This window comes from Bufo bufo, chromosome 10 (genome assembly GCF_905171765.1).
Source record: "Bufo bufo chromosome 10, aBufBuf1.1, whole genome shotgun sequence".
Taxonomy (NCBI): Eukaryota; Metazoa; Chordata; class Amphibia; order Anura; family Bufonidae; genus Bufo; species Bufo bufo.
In genome coordinates this window covers 95,207,011-95,219,712 of record NC_053398.1, presented here as the reverse complement: position 1 = coordinate 95,219,712, position 12,702 = coordinate 95,207,011, and the positions used below count along the sequence as shown (strand labels likewise).

Below are 12,702 nucleotides of genomic sequence, written 5' to 3'. Positions count from 1 at the left end.
TGCAGGCTATCCCTACCTAGGCCAATTTGCTACCTTTACTATAAAATAACTATGGTTTGGTTTGCTCCAGTCAAAGCAAGAAGCAGGTGTTTTATATCATGACAGCACCCAACATATTGTACTCATTTACTAACCCCAAGAATCATTTCATAATGGAAGAGGATCGCAATTCTGTAATCTCACACAGCACATTCTGCTGAAATCTTCTTAGAAAGCTAATTAATACCCCAAATATCTAAAATATTTCCTGTGGCAGCTTAGAACATAAGAACATTTAAACCCTCCTAATCACAAGAATATAATCCTCATTAAACATCTCTACCTTTCTGTATTTCTGACACTTTAGTCACATCTGAAAGCAAAGCTCTCATTCGTAGCCACTTAAAAAGTATTGGGCTATTGCATTATAAGCTGTTCGTCCAAGAAGATCAACCTGAAATATACATTTAGACCTTGCTTTAAATTCATCTTTGCCGAGCTAGGATTGCATTCATTTACCCGTCCAAATCCTAAATTAAATTACTGAGTGATTCTGTCACAGTGAGACCTATGGACAGGAACGTGGACCCTCTTGCAGCTAAACTGAGGGTGATGGGATTGCCCAATTGTCACCAGAAAAACACCCCACAGAGGACATGGACTTTGTGCAGTGAATTCCCTGATGACATCTCTGGATTAGTCTCTAATAGCCACTTGCAGATAGTACTCTGAAGCAACATACCACAACGGAGGAACAGAAGTGTGGCTCTACATGACCAAGGTCAGGTCTTCCAGAATTGTCTCACCAGGGATGATAAGTGCGTATACACCTCTCCCTGGATACTGCTCAAGAGTAGTCTACAAAATCAAAAAGAAGGGGAGCAGTAACATAGTAAAACTTAACTTTTAATATACAGGGTGGGCCATTTATATGGATACACCTTAACCACCTCAGCCCCTATGGCTTAAACACCCTGAAAGACCAGGCCACTTTTTACACTTCTGACCTACACTACTTTCACAGTTTATTACTCGGTCATGCAACTTACCACCCAAATGAATTTTACCTCCTTTTCTTCTCACTAATAGAGCTTTCATTTGGTGGTATTTCATTGCTGCTGCCATTTTTACTTTTTTTGTTATTAATCGAAATTTAACGATTTTTTTGCAAAAAAATGACGACATTTTTCACTTTCAGTTGTAAAATTTTGCAAAAAAAAGACATCCATATATAAATTTTGCTCTAAATTTATTGTTCTACATGTTTTTGATAAAAAAAAAATGGTTTGGGTAAAAGCTATAGCGTTTACAAACTATGGTACAAAAATGTGAATTTCCGCTTTTTGAAGCAGCTCTGACTTTCTGAGCACCTGTCATGTTTCCTGAGGTTCTACAATGCCCAGACAGTACAAACACCCCACAAATGACCCCATTTCGGAAAGTAGACACCCTAAGGTATTCGCTGATGGGCATAGTGAGTTCATAGAACTTTTTGCTTTTTGTCACAAGTTAGCGGAAAATTATGATTTTTTTTTTCTTACAAAGTCTCATATTCCACTAACTTGTGACAAAAAATAAAAACTTCCATGAACTCACTATGCTCATCAGCGAATACCTTGGGGTGTCTTCTTTCCAAAATGGGGTCACTTGTGGGGTAGTTATACTGCCCTGGCATTCTAGGGGCCCAAATGTGTGGTAAGGAGTTTGAAATCAAATTCTGTAAAAAATGGCCAGTGAAATCCGAAAGGTGCTCTTTGGAATGTGGGCCCCTTTGCCCACCTAGGCTGCAAAAAAGTGTCACACATCTGGTATCTCCGTATTCAGGAGAAGTTGGGGAATGTGTTTTGGGGTGTCATTTTACATATACTCATGCTGGGTGAGAGAAATATCTCGGCAAAAGACAACTTTTCCCATTTTTTTTATACAAAGTTGGCATTTGACCAAGATATTTATCTCACCTAGCATGGGTATATGTAAAATGACACCCCAAAACACATTCCCCAACTTCTCCTGAATACGGAGATACCACATGTGTGACACTTTTTTGCAGCCTAGGTGGGCAAAGGGGCCCAAATTCCTTTTAGGAGGGCATTTTTAGACATTTGGATACCAGACTTCTTCTCACGCTTTGGGGCCCCTAGAATGCCAGGGCAGTATAAATACCCCACATGTGACCCCATTTTGGAAAGAAGACACCTCAAGGTATTCAATGAGGGGCATGGCGAGTTCATAGAAATTTATTTTTTTGGGCACAAGTTAGCAGAAATTAATTTTTTTTATTTTCTCACAAAGTCTCCCTTTCCGCTAACTTGGGACAAAAATTTCAATCTTTCATGGACTCAATATGCCCCTCACGGAATACCTTGGGGTGTCTTCTTTCCGAAATGGGGTCACATGTGGGGTATTTATACTGCCCTGGCATTCTAGGGGCCCTAAAGCGTGAGAAGAAGTCTGGAATATAAATGTCTAAAAATTTTTACACATTTGGATTCCGTGAGGGGTATGATGAGTTCATGTGAGATTTAATTTTTTGACACAAGTTAGTGGAATATGAGACTTTGTAAGAAAAAAATATATAATTTCCGCTAACTTGGGCCCAAAAAATGTCTGAATGGAGCTTTACAGGGGGGTGATCAGAGAGTCTATATGGGGTGATCACCACAGTCATTGATCACGCCCCTGTAAGGCTCCATTCAGACGTCCGTGTGCGTTTTGCGGATCCGATCCATCTATCAGTGGATCTGTAAAAATCATGCGGACGTCTGAATGGAGCTTTACAGGGGTGTGATCAATGACAGGGGGGTAATCAATGACAGGGGGGTGATCAGGGAGTCTATATGGGGTGATCACCACAGTCATTGATCACGCCCCTGTAAGGCTCCATTCAGACGTCCGTGTGCGTTTTGCGGATCCGATCCATCGATCAGTGGATCCGTAAAAATCATGCGGACGTCTAAATGGAGCTTTACAGGGGGGTGATCAATGACAGGGGGGTGATCAGGGAGTCTATATGGGGTGATCAGGGGTGATCAAGGGTGAATAAGGGGTTAATAAGTGACGGGGGGGGGGGTGTAGTGTAGTGGTGCTACATATTACTGAGCTGCCTGTGTCCTCTGGTGGTCGATCCAAACAAAGGGGACCACCAGAGGACCAGGTAGCAGGTATATTGGACGCTGTTATCAAAACAGCGTCTAATATACCTGTTAGGGGTTAAAAAAATCACATCTCCAGCCTGCCAGCGAACGATCGCCGCTGGCAGGCTGGAGATCCACTCTCTTACCTTCCGTCCCTGTGAGCGCGCGTTCCTGTGTGCGTGCGTTCACAGGAAATCTCGCGTCTCGCGAGAGGACGCGCCGGCGCGTCCAGTCGGAATCAATCAACCACCTCCAGGACGCGTCGCTGCGTACAGCGGTCCGGAGGTGGTTAATAAAATGGGAATGGTTGGTGATATTAACTTCCTGTTTGTGGCACATTAGTATATGTGAGGGGGGAAACTTTTCAAGATGGGTGGTGACCATGGCGGCCATTTTGAAGTTGGCCATTTTGAATCCAACTTTAGTTTTTTCAATAGGAAGAGGGTCATGTGACACATCAAACTTATTGGGAATTTCACAAGAAAAACAATGGTGTGCTTGGTTTTAACGTAACTTTATTCTTTCATGAGTTATTTACAAGTTTCTGACCACTTATAAAATGTGTTCAATGTGCTGCCCATTGTGTTGGATTGTCAATGCAACCCTCTTCTCCCACTCTTCACACACTGATAGCAACACCGCAGGAGAAATGCTAGCACAGGCTTCCACTATCCGTAGTTTCAGGTGCTGCACATCTCGTATCTTCACAGCATAGACGATTGCCTTCAGATGATACGAGATGTGCAGCACCTGAAACTACGGATACTGGAAGCCTGTGCTAGCATTTCTCCTGCGGTGTTGCTATCAGTGTGTGAAGAGTGGGAGAAGAGGGTTGCATTGACAATCCAACACAATGGGCAGCACATTGAACACATTTTATAAGTGGTCAGAAACTTGTAAATAACTCATGAAAAAATAAAGTTACGTTAAAACCAAGCACACCATTGTTTTTCTTGTGAAATTCCCAATAAGTTTGATGTGTCACATGACCCTCTTCCTATTTAAAAAACAAAAGTTGGATTCAAAATGGCCACCATGCATCTTGAAAAGTTTCCCCCCTCACATATACTAATGTGCCACAAACAGGACTCAATATCACCAACCATTCCCATTTTTATTAAGGTGTATCCATATAAATGGCCCACCCTGTATTCAAAAAGTACTCCCATAGCCAGGAGTTAAAATACCCCTTACAAATACCCCTGCATACAGCCCAGGGCATAAGGTCTCTGAATCCAAGTCCGATAAACAAATGCTGGTACGGTCGGGATGCTATGTAAAGACACGGAATGGTCTTACCGGTTTAGTTGATAGATATGGAATATCGGTAAAGAAGATGGTCACTCTCCCTGCGCGCTTCTGGGTACCGGATGTCCAAACAGTAGTGCAGGCATCAGGTTCTTAGGTCATCAGTCTTAGTGGTGGGGAGACCTCCAGGAAGAGAGACTGTTCCTATTACACCCTACTTGACCTAGTGACCTAACACGGGGTCCATGCCCCGCAAGGGGTGGCCCCGTCCGGAACCTCACCCTGATCAAGTATCCCTATCAAGTCCTCCACTTGAATGGGTCCGCAATTCCAGAGATGCGGAACGGATTCATGGAGCGGAACACCGGAAGCACTTATATAGCGCTACTATATTCTGCAGTGCTTGACAGACATTAGCATCCAACTGTCCCCAATGGGGCTCACAATCTAAGGTCCCTATCAGTAGGTCTTTGGAGTGTGGGAGGAAACTGGAGTACCCGGAGGAAACCCACACAAACCTGGGGAGAACATACAAACTCCATGCAGATGTTGTCCTTGGTGGGATTCGAACCCAGTGCTGCAAGGCACCAGTACTAACCACTGAGCTACCGTGCTGCACATGGTGTTTATTTCCGTTGTTCCGCACCACAAATAAATATGAATGTCATATTTTTTTGTGGTGCGGACAGACCACGGACCCATTCAAGTTGAATGGGTCCGGCCTGCTGCACGGATGTTGCCCGTGCATTGGGGACCGCAATTGCGGTCCCAAATGCACGGAACGGCCGTGTGCATGAGGCCTAACTCTAAACCGGGAGGACCTGGAAGAGCCTCACTTCTGGCAAACACGAACAATCCCGAATTATAGCATTAAAAAAAATAATACTTTATATACCCATACCGATATATATTTTCTGTAAAGTAGACATCGGGTAACATGCCACCCACCACTCATGGGTGCCTTAATACATTTTACATCAAAACATATATATATTTATCTATATATTTTTTGTATAAAAATGCATCTATGAGTATGTTTGTGGCTAAAAGCCTTATATACACAATACCTCTTCAAAACGGTCTGTGCTCTATAAACTCAGCGACTATACTATCACACACAGCTTTTCCAAGGTTCCCTTTAAAATGTGTAGAATTACATGCACACATTTACACTAAATCATTAGAACTGAAGAGAACAATAACTGGTTTAGGGTGCTGCCACATAGTTGACGCCTGACTTGCTTAGCGCTTAGTTTGTTGCATTTTTGCCCGTATTGTGTGTTTTATCACCAGGCATTTTTTTCATTGGAATTTATCTAACCAACACAACCCCCCCCCCCCCTCCGGTTGTATTATCTTTAACATAGCCAAGACGGATCCGTCATGAACTCCACTGAAAGTCAATGGGGGGACAGATCCGTTTTCTATTGTGTCAGAGTTAAACGGATCCGTCCCCATTGACTTGCATTGTGGGTTATGACGGATCCGTCTTGCTCCGCATCCCATGACAGAAAGAAAACCACAGCATGCTGCGGTTTGCTCTCCGGTATGAGAACACAACCAAACGGAATGCATTTTGGAGCATTCCTTTCTGTTCAGTTTTGTCCCGATTGACAATGAATGGGGACAAAACTGAAGCGTTTTTCTCCGATATTGAGCCCCTATGACAGAACTCAATACCGGAAAACTAAAACATTAGTGTGAAAGTACCCCAATACATAAAACGTGATGTGAACCCACGCATTCAGTCACTAACGGGATTGTTTCAAAGAAATTTTAGCTGAGGGATTTTGAAGGACGCACGGACATGCTTCACATACATGAAGAACTAACAAGAACTAGGGTCCTTATCAGGGAATGTGACGTTCACCTAGAAGCATTTTACTTGCTAGGTGGCTACAACACATATCTTCTGCTTTCTTGGTGAGAAATCCATATTCTGTTTCCTGTGAGAGCTTTACAATGTGGGTTATCGAGAAAACATCTTCAGACACAAAACATACAAAATGTGAAGTAAAGCCTGAAAATCCAGCTGAAACTATGACTGGTATGTAAAATATTACTAAAGCATTACCCTGACCCATACTCTACATATCCAGGGACATTCAAGGCTAAGCCGGATGTGTCAGGTTGTTGCTATTAAAATACTCATTAAAATAGCTAAAGAAACCCAAGGACAGGCCTCAGTACAAGTGCAGGCCTTAGCCCTCTGTCGTGTACGTAGTATGACCAGGACCTGGGTAAGAAATATTTAGGAGCAGACTGTATATTTCTACAATCACATGCAAATTTTCCACTGAGTTCTCTACAAATAATGGAACAGATTTAATTATACTGTCTAAGGCAGTGGTCCCCAACCTTTTTTGCACCAAGGACCAGTTTCATGCAAGACATTTTCCCAGGGATCGGGAGGGGGGGGGGGGGGGGGGGGGGGGGGCTTGGGTTGGCGGCGCTGACTGATTCACGCACATAACAAAACACAAGGTGCATATTAAAATATATAACGACTATATAAACTGACTATGGTCTCTGCTGCACTGTACCGTATGTTTCGCCCTATAAGATGCACCTAGGTTTTAGAGGAGAACAATAAGAAAAAAATATTTTTCATTACACCTCAGGTCAGACCCCCAATGGCTCAGATCAACCCCCAAACCTTTAGCCATCTATCAGCCCCCTATGTCAGCCATAAGCCCTTATGACAGCCATCAGCCCCTTATGTCAGCTATAAGCCCCCCATGTCAGCCCCCAGTGCAAATAAAATAAAAAAAAAACACTTACCTCTCCTGCTCCTGGTCACCATCGCGATTCTCTTCATTCTGCTGTCGGCTGTGTATAGCGGCGCACAGTGTGAGGTCACAGAGCGACCTCACGCTGTGCGCAGCCGATAGCCGAGCCGTGGACCAGGAAGCGGCGAGTACAAATCCTTCTGTACTAATGAAGCGCTTCCATAATGGAAGCGCTTCATTAGTACAGCGTTAAAGACTGCCCTGATCGCTGCTGCCCGGCAAACCATCTTCCAGGGCCCGGCGGTTGGGGACCGCTGGTCTAAGGCCTCTTTCACACGGGCATCGCGTGTGAGGGCCGGACAAGATGCGGGTGCATTGCGGGAAAATGTGCGATTTTTCCACGCGAGTGCAAAGCGTTTTGCACTCGCGTGAGAAAAATGGCCATGTTTAGTACCCAAACTTCTTCACAGAAGTTCGGGTTAGGTGTTCTGTAGATTTTATTATTTTCCCTTATAACATGGTTATAAGGGAAAATAATAGCATTCTTAATACAGAAGGCATAGTAAAATGTCCATTGAGGGGTTAAAAATAATAAATAAATTAAACTCACCCCATCCACTTGGTCGCGTAGCGGTTCTCCTCTTCTTTCTACAGGACCTGGCTAAAGGACCTTTGATGATGTCACTGCGCTCATCACATGGTCCATCAAGTGGATGGGGTGAGTTAAATTTGTTTATTATTTTTAACCCCTCAATGGACATTTTACTAAGCATTCTGTATTAAAGAGGACCTTTCACCTTGAAAAACATTGTGAACTAAGTATGCTGCCATGGAGAGCGGCACCTGGGGATCTCACTGCACTAACTATTATCCCTGGGCGCCGCTCCGTTTTCTCCCGTTATGTCCTCCGGTATTTTCGCTCTGTAAGTTATAGTAGGCGGTGTCTGCCCTTGTTCTGTGGGCGTCTCCTTCTCCTAGGCTGTAGCGCTGGCCAATCGCAGCGCGCAGCTCACAGCCTGGGAGAAAAAAAACCTCCCAGGCTGTGAGCTGTGCGCTGCGATTGGCCAGCGCTACAGCCTGGGAGAAGGAGACGCCCACAGGACAAGGGAAGACACCGCCTACTATAACTTAGTGAGTGAAGATACCGGAGGGCATAACGGGAGAACAGAGCGGCGCCTAGGGGTAATAGTAAGTGCAGTGAGATCCCCGGGCGCTGCTCTCCATGTCAGCATACTTAGTTCACAATATTTTTCAAGGTGAAAGGTCCTCTTTAAGAATGCTATTATTTTCGGTTATAAGGGAAAATAATACAGATCGGGTCCCGATCGTCACCTAGCAACCATGTGTGAAAATCGCACCACATCCGCACTTGCTTGCAATTTTCACACAGCCCTATTCACTTCTATGGGGCCTGCATTGTGTGAAAAACACACAAACACAAAAAAAAAACCATGCTGCGATTTTCACACAACACACAAGTGATGCGTGAAAATCACAGCTCATGTGCACAGCCCCATTGAAGTAAAGGGGTCCGGATTCTGTGCGGGTGTAATGCGTTCACCTCACGCATTGCACCCGCGCAGAATTCTCGCCCATGTGAAAGGGGCCTAAGAGTTAACCCATGCCCAACATCTGCTGTACATGTCCAGGAGGTGAGTGGGCCCCATACCCGACGGGCGCCTGTTTAACACCGCAGATATCCGGAGGCAGAATCTGTGATCAGAGACAACTCAATTGCATTGGCATCTGTGAACGCTCGTTCCCGACAATCTGCCTGTGTAAAGGTGCAACTGATCACCTGATGAACAAGTGAAGCGCTCATTCATCGGGTGATCCTGTCATTCGTGCAGGCACCTAAATTATTGTTTCTGAGCAGCAGATTGCAATCTGCTGCTGCAGGAAGGTGAGCAATCCCTCATCCATACTGCGTAGATCGCTGCTTGTACAGAACTTCGCCTTCTCTTAACGAGCAGTCAACTGTCGGGAAGGAACGCTTCCTTCTCAATAATGGCTGCTCCTAGGAGCGTGTAAGCCTTTATATGTCCTAGCTACTACAGAACAATATAATACAGATCATATAACCTGTGGTACCTATTTTCATATTAATCATAGATAGACAGGAGTCAGCAGAGTTTTATTCTCATAATTTACAGTATGTGGAAGATTACATCCTATACCTATAACAGAATGTAAAGACGATAAGATCGGTCTACACTGAATTCCAATTTGCCTTCGCCTCCCGATGCCATTGTGCACTGTGACGAACACAACATCAAAAGTGATATATCTGGGACCGACGCATGAAAAAGTCTGAGTAACCCCCTTATAATAATCTTTATTTATATAGCGCCAACATATTCCGCAGCACATTACAGTTCAGGTGGTTCATGTACAAACAGTCAAATAACATAGCAACTAGGGCTGAATCGATTACTCGATTAAATAGAGTAATTCGACACAAAAAAGTCCTTGATGCTAATTTTTCGCATCAAAGATTCGTTTGTGTCATGTGACCACGGAGCGGGAGTGAAGCGCTTGCTATTACTCCCGCTCCGTGGTCTCCAGTTGCACTTGGAATACTCACCTTTCCAGCAGGGGGCCTCCGGACACATCACAGCACGTCCATGGTCCCGCGCTGCACTGACCTCCTGACGTATACACTCCATGACCTGACACGCTGTGTGACGTCAGGTGCAGAGCAGCGCGGAACGATGGAGTGTCTGCTGGAAAGGTAAGTTGGTGAAACCGAGGGGGTGGGGGCACGACTAAGGCCGGGCGCCCGGAGTGCACAGCGTCATAGCAACCAATGACGCTGGGCAATACGGGTGTCAGGAGGAGCAGAGCAGGGCAGCAGAGCTGATGGCACAAGGGGGAGGAAAGACACACATGATAGCACAAGGGGGGGACGACACATGATGGCACAAGGGGGGGACGACACATGATGGCACAAGGGGGGGACGACACATGATGGCACAAGGGGGGGACGACACATGATGGCACAAGGGGGGGACGACACATGATGGCACAAGGGGGGGACGACACATGATGGCACAAGGGGGGGACGACACATGATGGCACAAGGGGGGGACGACACATGATGGCACAAGGGGGGGAGGACACATCATGATGGCACAAGGGGGGGAGGACACATCATGATGGCACAAGGGGGGGAGGACACATCATGATGGCACAAGGGGGGGAGGACACATCATGATGGCACAAGGGGGGGGAGGACACATCATGATGGCACAAGGGGGGGAGGACACATCATGATGGCACAAGGGGGGAGGACACATCATGATGGCACAAGGGGGGAGGACACATCATGATGGCACAAGGGGGGGAGGACACATCATGATGGCACAAGGGGGGAGGACACATCATGATGGCACAAGGGGGGAGGACACATCATGATGGCACAAGGGGGGAGGACACATCATGATGGCACAAGGGGGGAGGACACATCATGATGGCACAAGGGGGGAGGACACATCATGATGGCACAAGGGGGGAGGACACATCATGATGGCACAAGGGGGGAGGACACATCATGATGGCACAAGGGGGGAGGACACATCATGATGGCACAAGGGGGGGGGACACATCATGATGGCACAAGGGGGGACACATCATGATGGCACAAGGGGGGACACATCATGATGGCACAAGGGGGGACACATCATGATGGCACAAGGGGGGACACAGGTGTGTTGGGGACTGGCAGGGGGTCTTATGAGTTTTTATAAGGGAAAACAGTCTATTAATTTCAACTTATTAGATTACTCATAAAAACTTATTGATAGAATACTCGATTACTAAAATAAGTTTACTGCAGCCCTAATAGCAACAGACAAGTCAATAATTACAGCAAGAGGATTGAATGAGGGCCCTGCTCACAAGAGCTTACAATCTATGAGGAGAAGGGGTGACAAAAAAGGTAAAGGTGCTTGTTTTGTACAATGGTCCAGTCATCTTGGGAAAATAGGAGAGTAGATATAAAGCTGCATGAGCCGGTCAGCAGCCGATATCTGTAGCGCTTCCGGGTGCATGGATGCAGTGGAGGATCAGGTTCAGAAAATGATAAATGGGCTACATATGGAGAGGAGTTAGATCAGGGGATGTATTAGGCCACCTTAAAAGATGTGTTTTTAGGGAGCGCCTAAAGCTGTGTATATTGTGATTTAACCTAATTTCTTGGGGTAGGGCATTCCAGAGAACTTGTGCAGCTGAGGTTCTGGACTCGCTCCTGCACCAGAATTAGGGGGGGGCTGCTGCCCCCCCCACGTACTGTAGGTGATAATCTCCCTATTTTATATAAATTAAATTGTAAAAACAAATGTACCTTAAATGCATTCTGAGATTTTATTTTTTACTGATGACTAGGGATATTTTGAAATTCGTTTGGTGGTAAAAGCAGAACTGCGTTATGGATTCTGTTACCACAGATAACGCAATTCTATGACGGAATGCCTTTAGACTAGGAATTCCGTCATAATAGAAGTCTATGGGCTGCAAAACGGATCCGTCCCGTTACTGTTATGCAGGCCATAGACTTCTATTATGACGGAATGAATAACAGAATGCCTCTAAAGGAATTCCGTCATAGAATTGCGTTACGGTCCGTGGTATCCGAATCTATAACGTAATTCTGCTTTTACCACCAAACGAAGCGCAAACTAATTTCATAACATAAAATTTGCTCATCCCTGCTGATGACCTATCCTCAGGATAGGTAATCAGTATCTAAATCGGTGGGGGTCCAACACCAGGGACCCCTGCCATTCTGCTGTTTTGAGAAGGCAGCGGCGCTCCTCAGCCCCATTCACTTCTATGGGAATGATCTGCTCCTAGGCCACTTGACCGACGAACGTGTCGTCACTGGCCTAGGAACAGCTAAACGGCGGGGGTCCTGATCAGATACTGATGAGGATAGATAATCAGTAAATAAATAAAAAAATCCATTTAACCCTTTCTGAACAGCTGCTGTATATATACACACAGCATGAGTCAATACATACAGCAGACACACGGGGCTAATGTCTGCAATCGGCTATAATGCCAATGACAGGCGTTTAACCCCTCAAATACCGTGGTCAAATGTGACCACAGCATCTGAGAGAGCAAAACCCATAAGTGCTGCTCTTCCAGACCGGGAATGGCTATCCCACAGAGCGATTGGGGGGGCCGTTTGTTCGTTATGAAAGGCCGGAGCCTACTGGGGGCTCCAATGGCTTTAGCACTACATTGGAATACACAGTCTTCTATTCATCAATGGAATTAAATGCATTGATAAATAGAAGGGGCAGAGTGATGACTGCAAGTTGTTTGGCCCTTGGGGCCTAAAAAAAAAAAATTTAATTTTTTTTTATTATCCTGTTTGTTCCCCCAAAATAAACTATAAAAAAAAATTAAATATAAGCATCACCGCATCCAAAAATTCCCATAATAATTCATTCTAAAAATTATTTATCCCATACAGCGAACTGTGTAATGGAAAAAAATAAAAATAAATTAGAAATATCGCTGATTTACTGTTTTTTGCTACTTCACCTCCCCCCAAAAAATGTAATCAAATTGATAAAAAATTCATACACGCTCCAGATGAGCTCCAA

The 12,702-nt window shown here is 45.1% G+C and overlaps 1 protein-coding gene across 2 annotated transcripts in view; it reads left to right on the top strand.

Moving 5' to 3' along the window:
* Window positions 1–12,702, top strand: part of SPTBN2 (spectrin beta, non-erythrocytic 2) — a 264,500-nt gene that overhangs the window by 176,004 nt on the left and 75,794 nt on the right. The window contains exon 3 of one of the 2 annotated variants that reach the window (XM_040410084.1): window positions 631–644. The exons of the other annotated variant lie outside the window; for it this stretch is intronic. Within the exon in view, the coding sequence (XP_040266018.1) occupies window positions 631–644 (14 nt within the window). The remainder of the gene's footprint in view (window positions 1–630; window positions 645–12,702) is intronic. 2 annotated transcript variants of the gene reach the window in all.